Below are 24,009 nucleotides of genomic sequence, written 5' to 3' on the forward strand. Positions count from 1 at the left end.
TAGTTAATAAAACAAATATATTCTATGTTATTGTCCAATGGAAAATATGGACCACGATATCCACAACTTCTCGAATAGGAAAAAATATCTCGTTATCTTTTACGAAGAGAAAAGTGTCCATTTTTTTCTTTTGTGTAGATAGATAAATGTCGTTCTTGTCGTATTAGTTTACTCAGAAAAATAGGGTGCACTTCTAAATGTTCTTAAATCATAAGAATAATTAATATTCAATATGTTTCAATTAGATGATATTAAAAAAATATTTTTTAAAAATATTAAAAATTTAAAATTTTTATTTTATTTCTAACTTTACTAAAAGAGTGTAACCAGTTAGATTGTACAGTTATTTCTATAATTGGTTGAATAGTTTATAAATTATTTTTAAAAATTTTAAATTTTTAATATTTGTGCATGAAGATAAAACATCGTCTTTTGGAAAACTGAATGAGTATATAATTTCTCTATGGCTTTGATCAGTAACATGATGTATAGTATACTTGATTTAGTTTGAATTAAGGGTACTAATCAGAAATGTCACCAATCATGATGTAGTTATAAATTTTTGAGTTTATGTTTGCATTATAATGTGGTAAAGTTGAGTTATATTTTTGAGTTATGTCCTTTAAAAAAATCAACAAATCAAATATTAAATCAACATCAAAGAAAATGGCATGTATTAGACCTTGAGTTAACTTGAGTTGGTTGTCCACGTTTTATTTTCTTTTTCTAAGGAAATTTATCAACTTTTGAAACATGGCAATTGTCCAACATTTACTGTTACATACAACTATTTATTTGCTAATAAATAAATAAATAAATATTTTCAATAGTTATATACATCAATTCATTTGTTTGTCAGTTTCATTATACTTTTTTTATTTCTATTCAATTACTTAAAATGAACCTTTTATAATTTAAATTGTTAATTTTTGGTAATTAAAATTTACATCCATAAATTTATTTTATAATAAGAGGTTTTTGTTATTATACATGTATATTTAGATATTTATTAATTTTAATAGATTTAAAATTTCTCTAATCTATTTTAGTGTATTTATAATTTTAATTAATTTTAAAAAATAATTACTATAATTTATAAAGTAAAAGCATTACCAATCAGTTTTGTTAATTGTTAAATTCTTATCTCTTATACATATTCAAAGTAATATATTTTTATTCAATAATAAATTATTTTAAATTAGTTTAATATTTTATTTTTCTTTAATAAATGCTTCATTATTTACATGTTTATACATTAATTATTTTATTTAAAGCGTTACTGAAATTCGTACTTCAAAAAAGTTACCAGTCAATATTTTTAATAAAATAGTAACTCTTATTTTACTGCAAACTTACCGTATAAGTCTACAGTTTTTACCACATTAATTTTACTGCAAGTTACATCAATTTGTAATACATACTGCAAATCAACTCTAATACTACATATCACCAATCGGAGCCTATGTATTTTCCAGCTTCAGATATAGTAAAAAGTGAGTTCTATAACTAAATAATATTTTAGTTTTATAAAATTTTGAATTGGTCAATAAGAAAAAGAAAACAGTGTTTACCAAGTTTTGCAAATAAATAGTATGAAACTATATTCCTATTCATGTAATTTATCAAAAAGCTGGGGCCAAGTTTTATAACTCCCCGAGCCAATCAAGAAAAAGAAAAATAATTCAAAAGATGTATCTTTTCTTAAATTCATTGAAAATCAAAAGTGGTGGTTATGATGATAGGGAAAATCGCATAAAAAACCTTGAAAGTGTCACTTACTAGCACTTTAAACCTTGAAGTTTTTTCACTAACACTTTTAACCTTCAAAGTGACATTTTTATCATAAAAAACCTCCAAAGAAGAAAAATGACCTGCTGAACAGGTTAAAAACAATTTTTTTTCAAAAAAAAATTATTTAATTAATAAATAAACAAAAAAATAATAAAATCGAAAATTTAACAAAAAACTCATAAATTAAAAAAAGTGAGAAAAATAAATAAAGATTTAGAAAATTAAATAAAAAATAACTAAAAATTAAAAAATAAATAAGATCAAATTAAAATACAGAAAAAATAATAATAAATTTCAAAAAATTGAAAATTCAAAAAGTTTTTTTTCATTTTCAAATATAATGTCGAAAATTATCATTGGAGATATGTATTGATAAAAAAAAGAGACTAAGATAACACCAAACCAAGTTTTTGTTCTCAAACTAGTATTCAAGGCTCAAAGTCACAAAAATAAGTTTCATTAAAGAGGTAAATATACACTTATACCCCTTGGGTTAATTAATCCAAACTTTAGGGTTTAGAGTTAAGGGGTGAGGTTTTGGAATTATGGTTTAAAATTTTATAAAATAAAAAATAAATACTAAAAAATTAAAAATAAAAATTTAAAAAACAGTTTAAAAAAATTTCACTTTTTTTTTTAAATTTATGATTTTTTTTATTTTTCTCCGTTTTAATTTGATCTTATTTATTTTCTGAATTTTTTGTTATTTTTTTATTTAATTTTTAAATATTTATTTATTTTTCTCATTTTTTAATTTGTGAGTTTTTTGTTAAATTTTTCGATTTTTATTAATTTTTTTATTTATTTTATTAATTAAATATTTATTTTTTGAAAAAAAAAACTGTTTTTAACCTGTTCAACCGGTCATTTTTTTTGTTTGGAGGTTTTTTATGATAAAAATGTCACTTTGAAGGTTAAAAGTGCTAGCGAAAAAACTTCAAAGTTTAAAGTGCTAGTAAGTGACACTTTCAAGGTTTTTTATGCGATTTTCCCTATGATGATATATGAGTCTTCGAAATAGCTAATCTCCAAATCAGCTTAAATACAGCTATGTTTCTCCGCCAATTATATTGAAAATCTGTATGATCCATAAATGAACATTTGGATAAATTCAATGAATCATGAAATCACAATTAGACTATATACGAAATAAAATATAGTCTGTATAGTAGAGTGTTAATATGGATTACAAATTCACAATCATGTCTTGAGTTGTAAATGCTGTTAGAACTGAACTTTCTTTTTTGACCAGAAAAAAAAGAATTGAACTTTTTTCTAGTCTCGAATAGAAGGCTGCAACTGAATTGTCAATTTTGGAATAGAATGATGTGGAATGTCTTATTTCATTTATTCGAAATTTTTTTTTACCATTTGATCTGAATAGAATAGAATACTCATTCCATCAGTTCCATAAAAAAATAGATAAATATAAAAATAAATGATTCTAAAATAAATTTGGTTATGAGTGAATAGAATGAATTTCATTCCAATTTTTACTATATTTCATTGCTATCATTCCAATTTTTTTTTATTCCATCAATTCATTATTGTTTTACCAGTTACTTTTTAAAGGGGAACTTAACGATGAGTTTCAAAATATAATAACTGCTAGTATTCCTGAAAGAAGTTCTCACAAGCGGAAGCACCAATTGTGCTTTTTCCAAAATAATATTATTTTAATTTTATATTAAGTGTAGTTTTACATTTGTTTTATCATAAGTACTCCCTCCGTTTCAGTTTAATTATTATTGTAAAGTAAATTTTTCATTTCAAAATAAATATCGTTTTATAATTTTAATACAAAATCTACTAAATTTATATTTCAATCTATTTTTCTATTAGTTGAAATGTGGTTAGATATATTGGTAATGATCTTTTAATTTAGTAAATATACAAAATTAATATCTTTTAATTTATGTGTCCAAGTTTAAACGACAATTAGAATGAAACGGATAGATTATCGTTTTATATTTTTAATAATATATTAAACGAATTTTTCAACATAATAGTTTATTAAATAAAAGTAAAACATAATTTTTTTTTAATTTGAGTTCAAAACCTTTAAACGGTATTTATTGTGAAAGGAAAAAAATATTAGTATTGTAATTAAGTGAAATACCAAAAGAATGATATCTTAAATTTTGTACATATATTAAAAAATTATTTATGGGCTATTGCTTTTTGGATACCAATAACTTTTAATATCATTTATCTTTTATTTTAGTTTTCAGAGAAAATGCGTTAAATTATATTTTTAAATGTCTGTTTTAATTACAAAAACAAATTTAAAACATTAATCATTCATATAAGGAAGCATTAATATATTCACTTGCTTCTTGAAGATATTAGTATACAATGGGTTTATTGGTAGTAGAGAAATACGTCAGCTGTGAATTCTCGATATGGTGGTTGGGTTAAGGCGTGACAAAGTGGTTGATTTTTGAAACTAAATGTTTAGTAAATAATTAATTTATTGCCTGAAATACATCATTAATGAATTAAAGAAAGTATAAAGAAAAACCCAAAAAGAAGAAGATAAAAAGGTAAAACGGGAGTGAAAATAATATCTGTCCAGGTCCCAGAGGGTTTTGTATTACTGTCTCCCCTTTAATTAAATTTAGTTGGAATCTAAACGAAATACTAAAGAGACAAAAAACTACTGTACTATAAAATGACATACTAATAAATTGAAATAATAAATGTTGGGAGTTTGTTACACTGCATCAATAAATCATTTTTCCAAAAGTGAAAAACCTTTCATGTTTCTATATAGGCATTTAGACCAAAAAATAGCTTTGCTATGAAAAAGTGATCATGAGAACCACCGTAGTGGAGACGAAGATTTGGAGTCAAAGATGCAGTGATCAAATATTACTTTTTGTTGTGTGATAATATTCATAAAATCATCAAATATTAGTAATTTAAATTTTATTTCCATATAACTAACACATGAGACAATCGATATATTTTTCACGATCTAACTCGAGCTTTGATTTTTTTAACACTGTTTTTTATTGAGCCACGTGGACAAAAAAATCCAGAATATTACAAAAAAATCAAAGCATAAAACCATAACAGTAGGTATGTTAAGGAAACATAAACGCATTTCACATAAATGAAGACAATAGTCTCATGATGGTGTGCGTTCTAATAGACGGCTGAAAGAGAGGTTAGAACTTCTGCAAAAATCAAGGATTAAAATTATTCACCGTCTCTACAATGGAAACTCATCAAGAGAGCATTGGACAATTTCCGAAATTGATGTTTATTAGTGCTCACAAATTCCAGAAGACCCATTTCCGCCATAACAGTTATACTATTTTAGTAATTAAAGGTTTTTAAAGAAAATATCATAAAATTTCAGTTCTTTTGTTCTATCAAAATTCTAGTTAAGTAATTGGGTTATCTTTTATTATTTTTATACATTCTTAACTTCTTATATAAACTAGTTTGAAAAAAATATAAAAATCTTATTTACTTACTTTGTTAAATTTTGAAGACCGACATAGTCCACTTAGTATGTATGTCACGGACAGGGGAAAAAAGGGGAAAATAAAGTGAAAGAAAAAGGGTTTTGATAACTTGATTGCTGTAGAGGGAAAGTATCATCAGCTTTTTGGTTTTGGGGAGGGCAAATCGACCCTCACTTCTTTTCGTGCTTATCAATGCTAAACTAATTCAATTTTATACTAGTATAGTGGTAACAATGTAGCATTACTTTGATGACAAACACACGCGCGAATAATCGAGCATTGCTTTATTTAACAAAACAAAAAAATTGAATAGGGTTACAATGCACTTATATAAGTAAAAAGTAAATCAAAGCCTGTTATTTCGTTTCTCTGATATTAATTTGTATAATACATGTATAGAGTTGGGAAATGATGTCGATATTGTGAATCGTATACATTTCTACCGATGTTAAGTCTATTATACTGTTTATTTACTTTTACCATTTTGTGTCACAAATTCTAGAGGACCCATTAACTATACTAACAAATTATTCGTATATTTTCATAAGTTTCAAATGTTTGGAGATAGGACCGCTTCGGTTAAAGAACAATGAGTGCGATTGTCCCTGAATTCATGTAAAACAATGGTCTTATTTTTTAAAAGACAATGTTAGTTTGAAAGAATAAAATAAGATTAATTATAATAAAGAAAAACTAAAAATAATAATAATAATAAACAAAAACTTAGATATATACTGTATATAAACAAAAAAAGTCTTATATATATTTCGAAACTAGATTTGTTATTAAATATCATACAGTATAAAATAATTTAAAAGGTATACAATATTACTTTTGAAAACCACATAAAATAATTCTATTAAAATTCTATTTACTGAAGATTTGTTCAGCGACCCAGCAAAACTAAAACCGAATAATGTTTGGAACTGAATATACACAACATGAAATGAATAAAAGAAATAAATGTTAATGTTCAGGGAGAATTTGTACTTTCTGCACATCAAATATTCCCTATTTGCACTCCATATCCTATATTCCTCCAATTTTTTTACCTCCATCATTACCATTTTCCCCCTATTCTATGGTATCCCACTCTTTTTAGTATATTGAGCTAATTTGTTCAAATAAAAAATAGAAATGGCTATTTAAAATTTAAATATCTGATGCAGTTTTTTAAAAAGTTGAAATTCGACATATTATTTACATACGTACGAGTCGTCACTATTACAAATTCACATGTATATGGTTGTCCTCTAATTTACCAGCAGGTAGGATAATTGCATACATGCGTACAAGGGAAGAGTCATCTTCTTATATTCGTTTTTAACACTACACTTGTTTTAAATCCACCTTTACCTTTTTATTTTTTCTCTTTGTTTTAACTTTTACTTTTCTTTACAAGAATAGACCAAACGGTCAAATACTTGGGCCCGTCTTTTTGCATGATTTTTAGTAATTTTAACTTAAAGGTTTGTGATTTAAATGCGGTTAATAAAGCAAAGCTTAAAGTTTCATAATTACAGCATGGGGATAAAGTTTTAATCTTTAATAAATTATACTCCTAAATTCCTATCATTTCACATTCAGATAATTACTGCCATAACATGCTTTTCTTTTAATAAAAGAAAATTGTCACTTTTTTGTCTTTTAGTGGTCAGTCTACATATATTGTTTCCCCCTATTTACTGACATAAAGCGGATCAAACAATGATGTATTAAAAATTAAACTGAATTATTTTTTCATCGAAAATTAATATTACTAATATACCACATTTGTATTTTACTTCTCATAAGATAGTACAATATACCCCGACGGTTCAGAACGAGGAGTAAATAAGATTTGCTTAAGATACGTGTTATTTAACTATTGGTTAAGAGTCTGTTTCGCTATTAAAAAAATAAAATAATATCCATTTCCGGATAGTTACGGATATTCGACGGCAGTGGAGGTCAGAGACGTAATTTACCTATTAGCAGTTACTGACACGTCTCCGTAAAAAAGATTTACCACCACGCTGAGATGAAAACGACAACAATGTCAATTAAAATTTTTAAAAAGATTAAAAGGTAAGAAACAATTACCACGTGACGTGGCATTTACAGTGCCTAGTCAGCAGCTTTCATCGTTTGGGCCTCTTCGGCTTCGGATCTCTGCTCCTTTATAAGAACAAGCCAACCTCTCTTCTCCCACACCAGAAAAAATAACAATCACCAAAAAAATACATATAAATCTCTCTCTCTCTCTTTCTCTCTAGATTTTCCGACTACCTTTAAATTCGCCGGCGATGAATCTCGCCGGGAAAATGAATATTCCAGTAAACATGACCGTCTCTAGTAACGCTGTCTCCGACCACCGCCGTCACGTGTTCCGTGAAAATCGTCACTGATCCGTCTCCTAGACTTTCTTTTTTAGTTTTATTCTTTGCTTCGTTTTGTGAAAATGATCCGCTGATTGAAGAAGACGGTCTAGGTTTCTTCTTTTATTAGCTGAGAGGTTTGGTAGATTCTTCTTCTTCTTCTTTTTATTGAATCCGTGTTTTTTGAATTTTTGAGAGATCTGAGTTTGGAACGAGAAATTGACTTGGACCGTAGTCAGTCTTTGTTAAAACGATGCCGTTTACGATGAAGATCCAACCGATTGATATCGATTCACCCGCCGTAGCTAAACCGGTGCTCAAATCTCGCCTCAAACGTCTCTTTGATCGGCCGTTCAGGACCGCAACCTCCGAGAAACCGTTCACCGGCGGCGAAGCTCAATCCGCGACGGAGTTCGAGCCGAGCTCCGTTTGCTTAACGAAGATGGTTCAGAACTTCATAGAGGAGAACAACGAGAAGCAAGCCAAATGTGGACGTAACCGCTGCAACTGCTTCAACGGCAGCAACAACGATAGCTCCGACGACGATGATTCAGATCTCTTTGCCTCTGATCATCTCAAGGTATACACCGTCCCCCCTCTCTCTTAATTCATTCTCTTGGTTAGGTGTTAACCGTTTTGCAATCTTGATCGGTAACAGAGCTTGATCCCGTGCGCGACCGTCGCGGAGAGTAATCTCTTAGCCGACGTGGCGAAGATTGTAGATAAGAACAACAAGTCAGTCAAACGAAAAGAGGAGATGAGGAAGATGGTCAACGAAGGACTCTTATCTCTTCACTACGACTCGTCAATCTGCAAATCCAAATGGGACAAGTCTCCGTCGTTCCCAGCCGGCGAATACGAGTACATAGACGTGATCGTTGGAGAGGAGCGGTTGCTGATCGAGGTTGATTTCAGATCGGAGTTCGATATCGCGAGGCAGACGAGCGGTTACAAGGCGCTGCTTCAGTCGCTTCCGTTCGTCTTCGTCGGGAAATCAGATCGGTTGAGCCAGATCGTTGCCTTGATCTCGGAGGCGGCGAAAGTGAGCATGAAGAAGAGAGGAATGCATTTGCCTCCGTGGAGGAAAGCTGAGTACATGCGATCTAAGTGGATGTCGTCTTATACCAGAGCCTCCGGGAACGCTGAGGAGCTGCCTCTTGCGGCGGCCGCGGCGGAGATGGAGGTAGATTGTGAAGAGATTGAGCTGGTTTTTGAGGAGAAATCTTTGTCTCCGGTAGTGGTTAAGGCTTCCTCGTCTGTTGACGGCGATGGTGCTGATGCCGCGGTGAAGGCCGTCACCGGATTAGCTTTACTCTTCAAAGAGAAGCCTTGATAATAATAAAATTTTTGGAGTTTTTTAATTTACTTTTTTTTTCTAATTTTCTTTAACCTTCCGAGGTAAAAAAATTATCATATATTTTTTTTTACCGTTCTCTTTTTGTAGTTGTTTTTGACCTCTTTTGTTTTTTGTTTTCTTCGCAAGGGGTTACCACTTTGTACTTATTACCGTCCACTGTGAAAAATAAATAAAAAATATTGTACTTCCGAAACTCAAAAACACCTGAGAAACTGTGCAGTGTTGTGGATGTGGATAATATTTTAGTTTAATTGATACTTTCAATCTCTGTAAATCTTAAGGAGATAAGCGTTTACAATATGTAAGCACATGAGGGAGCAGAAGAGTATTGACACGATCTTTAATTTAACTTCTCATCTTTTCATAAAACCTTTGCATTTTTAATGAACTATGCTTACTTTATACGTTACGAAATTTGTTTACTAGTATTTTTTAATGATGACAGTTTTGAGAGAAGAGAGAAGCTCGTGGGCTCTCGATAGCCGTGGAGTGGCAGAGTTTTTTTGTGGTGAATATGGAGTGCCAGAGTTGTTCTTGAATATGGAGTATTTGATTCTTTAATTTTTTTTGTTGGTTAAAACCCGGTCCATTTTATACATTGCTTCGGTGATCTTTTCTTTTGGGGGTTTTGTAATGTGAAAAAGGTTAGGTGGATTTAAAATCAAAATAATATAAACATATATACATATGTATAAGATGCGTTATATAAATTTTTGTAATTTGGATTGTTGATGTTGAATTCAAACAAGTAACTAAACAAAAAACTAGATATAGAATTCAAAACTGAACGTATTAATAAAACGATAACTCGACAACTGCAAATAAAATGATATTGTTAGCAAAATGTTGAGTTTAATATATTAAGAATAAGTCAGACCAAATCATAGGTATCGTTCTCATAATTTTGGATCCTTTTGCTTTGTAGCAAATATGTTTATGTTTTTTTAAGCGTGTGGGTTTAGAGCTATGGTGTCATCTATTTCCTTATCCATGTAGTTGGAGACGGAAAAACTATTATGTCAATCATTTTTTTCTCTTCTATAGGTCGGAAATAGAGTTATGATGCCATTTTATATATTTTATAGATTCATACTGGTGTTGGTTTTTTTATGTTTTCGGAGATTGTAAATCATGCAGTTGAATTGTAATGAGTTTTTTTTTTTTTTCTGTGTAGGCCAATCTTGATTTAAGTAAGGTTAATGAGGGTCACTCAGTTTACCTCCAAATAGGGCATTAACTGGATTGATTCTGTTATATGAATGCTTTTCTTGTCATGATGACTCCCAAATTGAAGAAAAATGTTTATCAGTGACTCGTGCTAGATATGTACACTCGGTAGACCTGTGGGCTGTGGATATTATTTAGCAGGATTTCTGAAGGGAATCACAATTTTTTACTATTTATACAATAAATCATTTTTTCTTGTTTTCAAAATATAAAATATTATATATCTTTCTCTATGATATAATGTTTTGTAGGAATTACATTGTTTTAAAATAGTTGTAGTCTTGTTGAATTCTAATATCTTTAGCTCACTAAATAAAGTATTCCATATGTTTCTAAAAGATAAATTTTAGTATTTTTACACATAAAAGCACATTTAATTTTGATTAAAATATATTATTTTTGTGATTAACTATTTTCACTATTTTAAACAAATACAATTTAATAAATGTAATTAAATTTTTTGAGAAAATAATTTTACTTTAAAACATTTATCTTTACAAAAGTAATAAATAATATTAACTGAAAATCTATCATAACTTTAGTTTTAAAATCATGATAATAATTAAGATAATTACTTCATAAACATAATTTATTATGAGTAATAACAAATAAATTTATCACAGAAACTTCTATTACCTGAACTGAAAATTTTCATTCGGATAAAAATTAACGAATCATTATTTTAGTTACTGACTGTTTTTTGTTTGTCTGGTTAAGGTTTGTCCGAAATTGTGATGTAACAATCGAATTATGTGGTTAGTGTTAATTCAAGGGATTGGTTAACCAAATAAACAATGGTCAGCAAAACTGTTGTTTACTATGGATTCAATAGTAATGTCTTATAATCAGTTTCAAGAGGAAGAACGTTTTTTAATGTTCATAAGAAACAACTTTTTCTCCTCAAGTCTACTTAATTGCCATGCCTTGCCAGATCTTTTAAATAGAAATTAAAACTGATTTTTTGGAAATAGCATTTTTCCTCCATTTCAGTCGAAGCTTATGGACCAAACTGTTTTCCAGATGTAAGTATGTAATTATATGATTTTTTGTAATCACATACATCATATATGATATACGACATATATGTTAATGTATCACAATCATTGATGTGGGGGCACTAGTCGATTCATCCATAACTATAGTATTTATTATTATTGTTATTATTATATTTAGATGTCATTTATCAAATGTATTGTAAAATCGAGTTATTTGACAATAGGGTAGGGTCAGTTACAACAATTTCACAAGCTGTGGGGTCTGATGCCCTTTTCTTATTACCATACACTCTTTTCTGGATTTGACATTATTTGCACGGGTATAAATTATAAAACATTTGCATTTATATCCTTATGTTATTTATCATATCATACCCTATATTATTTATCAATATCATATATCTTTTAGCTACATTTCTCTTTGTTACCAATCAAGAAGAGAGTAATAAACCAAGGGTTAGATTAAAGGTCAATACTCAATAGAAATTAAGAAAACGAATAGAAATTAAGAAAACGACTCTCCACCCACTCATTTAAATAGTTTTGGAGATAATCTTTCTTTGTTGATTACTTAATCATATTAGTTTTGGTTGATGAGACAATCAAGGTTTCTGCCCTAAGATATACAATAAAAATGGTTTATTAATTTTCAATATTTTAATTATTGCACAACCAACTTGTTATAGCTTATAGTGTTGCAATTATTATTATGATATGTTTTTGAACCCCCACATGAACGTTACAATGATTTGTTTATGTCATATGTCTGTGTCCTATATGTGGAGAGAGATAAAGAACAAGATAAAGAAGCATCTTTTTATAAGCCAAACATTGATTATACATTTTTAAAAGTGGTTTCTCAATGGTGAAATTGAAACTTACTACATACTCTCTTGTCCCTTTTCCCCATCTCTCTTTTAACTTTTGGAATGTACATTGCTTCTTTGAATATATTTGGTCAAATTAATCCCCCCCCCCCCCCCCCAAGTTTATTTATTAGGTTATATAGCATGATACTTGTAGATTAGGAAGAGTGGAGATGTTGTGAGAAGATACAATAAAGATCCATCCATATAAATCCTTAACTTATACGAATTCATAATAGTTTCCCAGTTTGAATTATGTTATAAGGATATTTTAAAATGAAGAATGGAAAAGAAAGAGACACGGAGGAGATGTGCAGAGAGACTTATCTACTTTGACATAAGACTTGAGAATATTAGGTGAAAACATGTGATTCCTCTCCTCACTCTCTCCCTTTTCTTTTCTCCTTTCTCTTTTCCCTTTTATTCATTATTTATTAGTAAGATAGAAGAATTACTCAAGTTCATCACCCTGAATTCGTCGCACTTGCATTATAATGTTCCTATGTTTTCTTAGGTGTACCTTTTCTTCATTTTCTTTATAAAATTAAAGTTATAATTTGTTTTTCAACGAATCTAACTACATAGCTTCGCACTAATTAGGAATTACAGTATCAATTAATAGACTGAAAAATGAACTAAATCTATATACACATGAATAATTCAACCACAATACACAAGTTTATTATATATAGCTAAAATAAACCTTATTTTAACTACCAATTTTTTTTACTTTTGCTTAGTTCTAGATCTAATATACAGTAGAAACTCCAGAAATTAATATTCAATAAATTAAAAGCACGATAAATTAATAAATTTTACCAATCACAAATTGAGCCAATGTAAAATATGAAACAATTCGATAATATAATAAGATAATAGTTTTTTGAAATTTTTTACATAAATATATAGTCCCTATACAGACATATATTAATAACTAATGTATATACATTTTATAGAAATATAAATAATATATTGAATAGTTTGTTTTTATTCATAGTGAAGCTTTTTATATATTTGTTTTTCTTAATTTATAAATACATTGATGTTATTTTTAATTTTTAATTTAAAATACATATATATATATATATTTATTTATAATACATATTTTCTATACACCAAATAACCGAATGAGAACAATATAAAACTTATATCTATAAATTTTAATCAATACATATACCATAAATTAAGTATTCTTCTAACTTTTACATAAAATAATACTTTAAAATATAGAAATATGAAAAGAAAAATTTATGTAAATTAATAACTCTATTAATTAATAAATTATCAAAGTTCCAAAATCATTAATTTGTAGAGTTTTTATTGTATGTAAGAAACATCATATTTCAGTCAACTATTAAACCAATAAAGTTTTCATCATTTTAAAGATATCATAAAAATGTACCACATTAAGACATATGTGAGCTTTTATTTTTACTTTTAAATTAGCCAATGAACAACGTAGCTTTCTTTCTAATATTTTTATTGCATAAAATGTTTCCAAAAGAGCCGAGTTTCATAATTAAACTTAACCTAAACTAAAAATGTATACGAAAAGCCGATTAAAGTTTAATTTAGAGTAAATTAGCTCAATATACAAAAAGAAGTGAGATACCATAGAGTTGAGGGAAAAAGGTGATGATGGGGGGAAAAAAAATGGGGGGAAATAGGGTATGGAGTGCAAATAGGGAATATGTTGTGTGTAGGGAGTACAAATTCTCTTTAATTTATCGAGACAAAAAAAGAAAAATAATTTGCAGCTATACAAACAATATACCACTACATATCCATACATTTAGACCCAATAACATATTAAAATTATACAAACTATATGTATTATATAACATAATCTGGAAACTTATATATGTTATATTGCTAACATCATAAACATAATTGCGTTTTATCATTGTTCCATCAATACACTAGTAAAAGAACATCGCTAGAATAGTATATCATGTTAAGAACTTAACATTATTCAATGAAACGTAGTTTCGAAATGAATCATAAAACACATCCAAATGGTAAATAAATTAACACATTGATTAAACATTCCAAACGCGATGTTATATAACAAGAACATGTGATAATATGATAAAATATCATCGAAAGTTGTCGAATTACAAGTTTGATTAGTCAAAAAAAAAAGAATTACAAGTTTGATATATTTTTTACAGTTAGCAACGTCAGACATATATATATTACTTCAGTACTTCACCATGTTGTCACGTGGTTCAAATAGTTTATTTAGTTTTAGTTTATTACATTTGGCTCATGTGTGATTATATAGTAGTGTATCATTCGATTAGCTGATAATTATTTTTTCTAAAGAAAAGATATATCCTATATATTAAAAGAGAAGCATTACACCATTAGAAACGTGACACGTGTCATCATGAGAATGATTTTCGAGAGTCCTTAGAAAAGTAGGTTGGTCCATCTAAATATAAACTATAGTTTTCATTAAACTCATCATAAAATCATTTATTAATATTAAAAATTATTTTTCATTCTTTCCTTAAATAAAAGCTACGGAATTACCTAATGTTATTAAAATATATATGTGCAATTAATGATTTCCAATAACAAAGATTTGCTAACAATTTGTATACACTCAAATCATTGTCGTTTAAATCTTTGTTATTAAAATAAATTACACAATTGCATTAACCATATAATCAAAAAATTAGATTTTTTTCTTATATGTTATATTTTGAATTTTTAAAAACGAGTATAAATTACTAAAATGTTAAAAGTCTCAAACAAATTTTTGTTATCAATGGTTTAAATTTTTTATTATAATAAGATATAAATAGTTATAAACCACATAAGTAAGAAGTCTTATTTAATAAGTGTTTATATTAATATATATATATATCATTTAATTAAAATACATATTATATAAAATATGAACTATATATTGATATTTACATTTAGGCCTGGGCATTTCAAGTTTTGATTCATTTCGGTTAGGGTATTTCGGGTATCGGGTAGGAGGTTAGATGATTCATTTATTACTTGACATATTTTCGGTTTGGTTCGGTTAGTCTCGAGTTCGGTTCGGATAGTAAAACTAGGAACCGGGAAATACCCGAAAAAACGGTTCTCATTTGGTTTCGGTTCCAGTTCGGATAATTCAGGTAAAATATCGGTTATTTAGGATAAAATATTAAAAAAAATTAGGATGATTTAGATTAAAAAAAATTAAATATATCAGATTATTTTGGATATTTTGGATAATAGTATCTGGATAGTTTCGGATTTTGGATATTTTTGGGTAGTTCAGATACTTTATAATAATTTAGTTATTTTCAAATATTTTTTGGTACTTTTTATAAATTTTTAAATTATAAATATATATGTTTAACTATGTTATATGTATATATAATTATTAGTGTTATATACCCGGGTACCCGTTTGGTTTTCGGTTCGGTTCCGGTTTGGTTTGGATGTAGAAATATAGGAACATTTCAGATATTTGAAGGTCTCGGTCCGGTTTTTCAGGTAATTTCAGTTCGTTTTTTTTTGTCCAGGCCTATTTGCGTTGAACAAATATTGAGAACTTAACTAATATTTTAAATTTTAAATTTGCATTCAATTAAAAATGATTATAAATTACTAAAACTATTAAAAATCTCAAATTAATTTTTTTATTAATGGTTTAAATTTTTGTTATAAGATAACAACAATCATAAAACCATACGATTAAAAAATTTATCTAATAAACAGCTTTACTAAAAATATATTGTATATCTATGTTTATCATTTAAATTTAATTAAAAAATATAGAATGGATAAAATTGATTACCATAAAATGACCGTTAATAAATAAGAGCGATTGTTTGATTTATATCCGCAAGCTAATTTAAATTATATGCGTAATATTACTGATTTCTCAATATTTTAATATATATTTATTATTTTATTATTTCATAATATGTAAAAAGCGTAAAATAAATAATAACATATAAATATAGTTTGTATATAAAATATTTATTCCACGCAAGGCGTTGATCTTAACTTGTTTTTTGAAAACATATCAAGTAGGTTGGGTACAAATTACGTAAAAGAACTTCATCCTCTTGTCCCGTTTATGGATAACTATGGACGGCCTACGAGTACATATATTTATTATACCTTCTGATTATTATCTGTTAAGATCATAATGATTTACGTAAATCCAAAACCATAGCTATTTTCAACATATAAACAATGTAGTTGCTTGAGGAGGAAACATATATTAATAATAAAATAAGCATGAAATCTGAATCCTCAGACTTCTGATTGATTTTATTATTGTGTAGATCTTTAAACCATAGTACCATCAGATCCAAAATATCAAACAGCTTGCAAAGCTCAACAATGTTATTATACTTAATTGAACAAATAAATGAGGAAGTAAAATGGAAGGTGAGTTTTCAGAGAGAAGCTTCATTAACTTCTTCTCTAAACTATGAAACTGTGTTATCTGTGGTAGAAGCAAAAGCACTGACAGATAGGAAGAGTGATGACACTCTTAATAGGACTCAGAGGTTATTCAGTAGAAACCTATTTACAGAATTTGCAAACATCATATTTATTATTTAATACACACATTGATTGTTGAGAAATACTACTATATAGCATATAGGATAATAAAAGCTACAAAAATAAAGTCAGGATTCTCTACTAGGAATCAGAGATATATCTTGTAGTTAGTTGTAGGTGCACTTTTAATTTGGTTTCTATTCATTTATGAAGAAATTATATAACTATTTTTTCTTTTTCTTTTGCTCCTACAAAACTATAAATATAAGAGTTCTGAACTCTTTAAAGCCCGCTCTACTATTATTATGTAAATACATATCCTATAATTTCCAAACATGCACCAAAAAGCCCAATTCGAGCAGATTAAAACAATACAAAAGAAATTTCAAACCTTACGAGCCAATGTTCTCTGTTTAGTGGCGGTGTTGAACCACTTTCTCCTCAACGTGTAACACTTTCCTGCGTTGCACGGCATTGATGACAAAACTTTTCCATCTCTTCTTCCGTTTTGGGAACAAAGAAGGGATCTTCCTCGAGCATTTCCCAATGGCTCAAAACCATCAGAGCACTCGCACCACCTGAGGTTCCTTTTCTCAGCTTGTCCGCAAAACCGAAACTGTATGCTGGCTAAGGGCCAATAGTTTCTAGTAGATGAAAGTGTGGCACTTTTCAATATATATCTGGTCCCAACCCTCTTATTGCCACTACATTTCCGGCTTTCATCTCGTTTACTGGTTCAGACTCAGCCGTTGATACACAGGCTGCAGCTTTTGGGGGCACTCTACAATCTTGTGGAAGTAAATATGGATTGTAGATTAAACCTTGCATGTGAGAGATAATATACTTAAACATAAACTATTGCTTTCGTCCTATCTAGTTAGAAACACTTCAAAACGTTTTCATCTAACAGCAATGACGTTTTTTTTGGTTGTGATATTCGTTTTGAGGGAGATTGATAGATTATTGGAAGTGATTAAAATGTAAATGCATAGCATCATAGCGAAACTGAACTCGTTTGCTTCATGCTTTCGAATGTCCCTTCCGCTTTACTCACAATCTATCTTTGGCTGTACAGTTTGATGTGTATACATCCGGGAACTGGGTATAACAGAGTGTCCTGTAATAATTCCAGCTTTTCTCATTGCTGCTACATAACTCATAGCTCCTTGAACGTTTGCAGTATCCGCAAAAGCGTCGATCAAGACTCCATAAACAATGACACCCGGTTCGATGTTGGATCAACCATCTCTTTATACACTTCCTCTGCCATAATTAGCAGACCAGTTTCACAAAGCTTGGGTATACTCATCAATCTTGACATATCTACGATAAGCTATTCAGCTTCCTCAACCATATGTCTTGTCGAGAATGCATAAATGAGGGTGCAGTAACTTACAGGGCCCGGTTTAGGCCCAGCCTCTTTCATTTTCTTGAAGTAGGCTACTGCTCTTTATATCGTTGGTCTTGGTGTGAAGCGAAATGAGAATGTTTGTATGTGTAAGGATATTTTATATTCGGTCTATGTGTCTTTCGGTTTAATTATAAAGTTCATGGTCAAATTAAAATTAGGAATTCTGATATAAAAGATGACACCACGATGGATCCGTTTCGATTAAATTAGGATTTGGACGTATTGATAACCCTCTTCCCTTGCCTTATTTAAATATATATACTCTTCTGTAATCATTTGTATATGTATATGTTGATCACATATAGTGTAAGTTTGTGTCCGTTAAGTACAATGACACAAATGAGAATGTGTCATCATAAAGAAACAAACGAAAGTGTGTGATCATAAAGACACAATAGAAATATGTGATCATAAAGATATAATAACATTCATATATATACATCATACATGTGTGATGGTGGTTGTTTGTACGTAAGTTTTGGAGTTGGTAACAACAACAATAACAAATAAACACACACTAGATAAAGAATCATTGAAGAGAGAGTTTGTGATCTTTTCCATCAAAGATCACAAGATATATAAAGGAATAAGGGAAGAAGAAATCAATTGGTGAACTGATCCAATATCAAAGCAAGTCAAGCATGGATTAAGGTTCTTTTCTAAGAAAATATTAGGGTTGAATTAACTTCATCATTTTTTCATCAAGGAAGTTACTTACTTACTTCTCCAAGCTGACCATTGTTGCCATAAATATGAATCATGGTATTGGAAGTCATTCTTCTAGCATCTTCTTGAACGTCTCTGAAGCCTCATTTATCTGGCCGGACTTACCGTACGTGTATCAATCATCGTGTTGTAAGTATATAAGTTCAAGCAAGCATATTATTCCAACTTGCTCTCTTTCTAGCTCAACGTCCCAGATGATTTGCTACACGACCATTTCTTGAAAAAGTCCTCTGCTTTCTCAAACTCTTTTTGCCTTTTTATACATTTGAAGAACGTTCCCCGTAGTAACTTCGTCAGGCTGCATCCCTATCTTGCTCATCTTCCCTTAGCCAAGAAAGGACATGTACGTTTTGGGCCCTCCTTTGCTATAAACATCAATGAGAGTCGCATTCTTTGAATTAATCGGCTTGATACCTTTTATGATCATTTCTTCCTATAAACTCTTCACATACTTCCATATTATAACCCCCGCTCTAACAACTCTCGCTGAAGAGAGAATATATTGAAGCTCGAGGTGTTACACATCCCCATCCAACGAGCCCCTATTTGTATAGCTTTAAATCTCAATCCTGTAGAGGAACTTGGATCTCTGTCAACTTCTCCAGCAAAATTACAATACTGTTTTATATTTATATTCAACTTCAATTTCCATTAACATTTAATCAGGTTTTTGTTTATCATTGTCTGGCCCTTAGATATCTTGAGTGAATTGGTAAACATATACCTCGTCACATATCTAGAGATGGTAAGGAGGAGGATGGTGTGAAGAATATTGAAGCAACAATCTACTTTCGTATGCTTTTTATTTTGTCAGCTATCTATATTTTTAGGCCAAGTTCTAAGTTCTGGTCGGACGAGAAGTTGGTCGAGGTAAACGTCCATCCGGTCATGTCTAAGTCTATATGGAAAAGTAAAATGCCTCTAGTCATATGGTTTTTGTTTATTTGGGTTCTCAGAGTACTAAAGTTGTGTTTTGGTTTTAAGTCCTATCTGATGAGTATATACATTGCAAATGATTTTGGATATTATAACGAAATTAAAGACTGTTACTCAATAACATTGCTACGTATGCATCTATATTGTGTTTATGTCCGTATATTATACATTAAAAAAATTCATGTATCTTTACATCGAACTCCAAATCTGAAAACAACAAAATAAATAAAATAAAAAGAAAACCACTTGGAGATGGAACTATCTCATTGAACAAAACCCTGAATGATTTGTTTATGGTGTGGTCAACTACTCAAACACCGATCAGATCCAAATCAAATAAGGGTTTCAATCATCAAAAGCTCTCATCAAAGTCTCTTCATCATCATAGGGCAGAGTCTAAAACAAGAGCATCAGATCCTTTCATGATTCTAAGTCTCTTACAAGAGGAAGAGAACATATCCCATGGAACATCACCAACCAACATCCAATCTCCATCTTTATCCTCGTACGTTGGTAAAACTCCAGATCCTTTGTATCCTTCTCTTTCGCTGTATTCACCGATCGTGAACTTGAACATGTTCTCCAACGCCTTGAGAAGCTCTGGATAGTTTTTGTATGTTTTGAGATCTATTTTACGGAGGTATGGAGCTCCGTCCATACTCACTTTCACATAGCTAACACTGTTGTTGTTCTTACGGTAAGATCTCACCGGAGGCCAACCAACTATTTGACTTCTGTAAATTAGCAACGAATCATTATTAGTACATTTTCATTAGATAAAAAATATGAAATAATATATTGAAACTCAGATCTTTACTTACTTTGTAGGAGGTGTAGATTCTTCCTCGTTATCGCTTTGTAGTTGACGCTTGCTGCTTCTAACGCAAGAAACCTCTTGTTCTTCTTTAGCTTGTTCTGTTCCAGGTAATCCAAGACGAAGCTCTGTGTCCTTAAGGTTAAGCTCATTGACTTTCTCATACGCCATTGTTTTTTTCAAGATCAAGAAGTCGATCTCTCTATGTTCTTGTGTGGTTTCCAACGCAGAATCCTTCTCTTGTTCTTGTTATTGTTCTTCTTGTTGGTGAGTTTGGTTGTGATGAGAAAAGAGGAGAGAGAGATATAAAGGTGAGAGAAGATGCATAGAAGTTAGGGTAAAAAGAAGAGAGATAGAAGTTGTCGGGAGCGTGTGAGGCAAGGATGAGGCAAGGGGACAAAGGTGGGACATAAACGCTTTGGCCGTCCATGTGAACTCGACTCTTTCTTTATTGCACGCTCCTTATTTGCCTCCGCTACCTTTGCTTACGCTACATCTTAGCCGTCGATATGTATTTCCCCTTCTTTTTCAAAGTATATTAGTTATTACAAGGGACCAAGGAAAGGATTAAAAAAATATGAAAAAATCATTTCTGAGAATTGGAACTGTATCGACCGACCTGGAAATAAGGCAAACAGAAAAAAAGAAAAAAGAAATGACGTACTATTATATTCTCACCTGTTTCAAAATAGATGATGTTTTAAAAAAAATTTGATGTTTCAAAATAAATGATATTTTAATATTTTATATTAGCTTTAATTTTATTAAAAATAGTGTGACCAATAATATTTTATTAAAATATTAGTGATTGGGTGAATTAGTTTAATTTATTTTTAATGCTACTTTTTGGATAAAAATGTATTTTTTTAATTTTCGTACTTTGTATCAACTATTTTGTAACAGAGGAAATAATATTTTATTTACTGTTTCTTAAAGATTCTTTTCTTTTGTTTTTTGCATCATTTTAAAGCGAGTGTTAATAATCATTATTCTACTTTAATTAGTAAGGTGTTCTTTTTAATGTATAGGATATTTTTTATAAAATAATGTCGGTTAAAAGCACTTCGAACAAAAATTTCTTATAATATATATAAAAATAGAATAAATAGGAGATAAAGCAAGAAATATCTTTTGTTCAAGAATATTTGCTAATCTCATCAGATTTTTTATTTATCATTTGTCTCCTTTTTGGTTAATTCTTTTTAAAATCAAAATAATAATATTATAATTTTAAGGAAACTCGAAAGAGCCTCTCACACCATTAATGTTGCTCTTAAAAGTTTAATTAAAAATTTATTTAAAAAGTTTTGTTTAAATTTTTATAATCACACAAACATGTATCATATAATATAGTGTATAATTTCAAGAGTTTTTTTGTAAATATTATTTACAACTTATTTTTAATTTTCATGTAAAAGATGTACAGATGACGGTATATTCCGAAAAAGAAAAATGATTTAATCATTATTCTATGATGAAATTTTCATAGAGTTTCCAAGTCCTCTCTAGGTCATGAAATTTATTGAAGTTTTTTTTTTTGAAACTTGAAATTTTTTGAATCTGCGGACAATTATGTCTCTCTTTATGTCATGAATTGCGATTTTGAGTTTGTAAAGTTTTTGTATCTTGGGAAAAATTGTACTATCTTAGTCAAAAAAATAAAATAAAAACAATTGTACTATCTGTCGTAATTTACACCGCATCTTGTATAACACTGTGAGTTGATGTTAATACTTTTTCGGTAGATTAATGGAGAATTTAAGAGAGGAACACACATGTGGATAGATAAGGGTCAAATGAATGTGTTGGTAATTGATATATGAATGGTAAGCCATGTGCTTTCTTATAAATTTGTCTCTTTTATTCATAAAATTATTTTCCTTCAAATTGGGTTGTGAGGAGAAGCTCCACGTGCTATATATACATTGAATCTTACAACTTAAAAGTATGAACCAAAGTGGTAGTTTTAATTCTCCCCATAGATAGCGCGAAACTATGTTCATTTTGCTTCTAATCCGCATGCGTTTTGATGTTTACGTTGGGCTTTATGCAATGGATTTACTAATTTTAAATATATTGATTGTCCTACTTTTTTTCTTTGACCAAAAGGCTTTAATGTTCCTACTTTTGAGATAAGGATTCCTTCTATGTTCTTGCCCCCTCCGTTATCCCAAAGATTAGATAAGTAAAGAGATGCAAGATACCTTTCATATGTATATTTTAGAGCGTATGATTGTCAGAGTTCTTGTATTACTTCAGTTATAAGTTATAACAAACTCATACAATGTATTTTCTCACTGATTAAGAGAAACATGCACGAGTGAATACATTTTTTTTGTATATTGCACGACTGAATAGCTTTGTTAACCACCAATTTTTAAATTTATGAGGAGTGCCTGTTAAAGATACTAATAGATCTATGTGATGCTTATACAGATGATTGCTAAAGCTAGTTTTTGGTTAAAACATTCAAATATTTTTACTGTAAACCAACTTGAGAAAAAAGCACGAGAGTAGTCAGTAACTGTTAAATATATGTGGAGTTCATTAAATAATGAACATATCGAGGTTACAAAAAATTTAACATATTAGAGTAAATGTGGCCTACAGCAAAGAATATATCATCTGGATTATTTGGCAAATGTGGCCAAGTTTAGAGTTTCTAATGGTTCAACATGAAGTGATGTTTATCTTTTGTTTATGTTTAGCTTTGAGATCCATTTTCTTAATCAACTAGTACTGAGTTTTTTCCCTTGCTATAAGAACATGATTATCTGTAGTATCTAACTGGAGTTCTCAACTATTAAAAATTAAAAACCAAAAAGTATAAAAATGAAAAACTACGAATTCTGAAAGAAAAACTGATCAAAAGTGGTTTAAAACATTAATAATTTTTAACTAATTTGATGCATTAAATGATTTTGAAATTACATACTCCTTGGAAAGAGATTCCATCTGATGAGGTAAGTTTACCGAAATTGTTTTGGGGTGACCAAAGAGGATAAGTTTACCGAAATTACAAAAAAAATGGATTGGGTGTTTTGATGAGTTCGTCATCTGGAACTGAGCTAGCTTTAAAAAGAGAACCGGCATTAATTCCTTGGAAAGAGATTCCATCTGATGAGGTCTCGAAAACCTGTGACGGTAAAGAACGCCAAAATTGCCAAGGAAAGCATGAACAGCGGAGAGAAAAGTGGAGGAGCATCGGATTGCAGAGTAGATGTGGCATTGGAATTCATGAGATTAGCTAGGATCAGAGATGACCAAAATCATGCTCGTGAGATGGTGTATGTTTACGCAGACAGATGTAATAGTGGAGGCGATACCTTGCAAAAAAATTATCCGTTGATAAAAGATCACGATGAAATTACGGTTTGGGTTCTTCGAAGTTGATTTGATGTTGCCATCTCGTCGGTGGATTTGAGCTCTGTTCAGTACCATTTTGGGTGTTACTCTTCATCTCTACGTTGATGTTTAGCTTCAAAACGTAAAGAAGACCAGTTCAAGTTCTCTGACCCAGAGCAACGATTTGTCA

The 24,009-nt window shown here is 29.7% G+C and overlaps 2 protein-coding genes and 1 long non-coding RNA gene across 3 annotated transcripts; 1 reads left to right on the forward strand and 2 right to left on the reverse strand.

Annotated features, from left to right (window-relative positions):
* Positions 1 to 2,537: 2,537 nt before the first annotated feature.
* Positions 2,538 to 7,569, reverse strand: LOC117132898. Its single transcript, XR_004456628.1, has 2 exons — positions 7,347 to 7,569; positions 2,538 to 7,279 (listed from the first exon to the last, which is right to left on the reverse strand). It is a non-coding gene; the product is annotated as an uncharacterized LOC117132898 (long non-coding RNA).
* On the forward strand, positions 7,454 to 9,171 carry LOC103859987. The gene is made up of 2 exons (XM_009137592.2): positions 7,454 to 8,201; positions 8,280 to 9,171. Exons 1-2 carry the CDS (start codon positions 7,875 to 7,877, stop codon positions 8,952 to 8,954), a joined length of 1,002 nt encoding a protein of 333 aa, XP_009135840.1. The 5' UTR covers positions 7,454 to 7,874; the 3' UTR covers positions 8,955 to 9,171.
* Positions 9,172 to 19,768: 10,597 nt separating this feature from the next.
* LOC103859988 (auxin-responsive protein IAA2) lies at positions 19,769 to 21,257 on the reverse strand. The gene is made up of 2 exons (XM_033288345.1): positions 20,482 to 21,257; positions 19,769 to 20,394 (listed from the first exon to the last, which is right to left on the reverse strand). The coding sequence occupies exons 1-2, from the start codon at positions 20,643 to 20,645 to the stop codon at positions 20,043 to 20,045; spliced, it is 516 nt and encodes a 171-aa protein (XP_033144236.1). The 5' UTR covers positions 20,646 to 21,257; the 3' UTR covers positions 19,769 to 20,042.
* Positions 21,258 to 24,009: the final 2,752 nt, after the last annotated feature.

Source organism: Brassica rapa, chromosome A03 (assembly GCF_000309985.2).
Source record: "Brassica rapa cultivar Chiifu-401-42 chromosome A03, CAAS_Brap_v3.01, whole genome shotgun sequence".
Classification (NCBI taxonomy): Eukaryota; Viridiplantae; Streptophyta; class Magnoliopsida; order Brassicales; family Brassicaceae; genus Brassica; species Brassica rapa.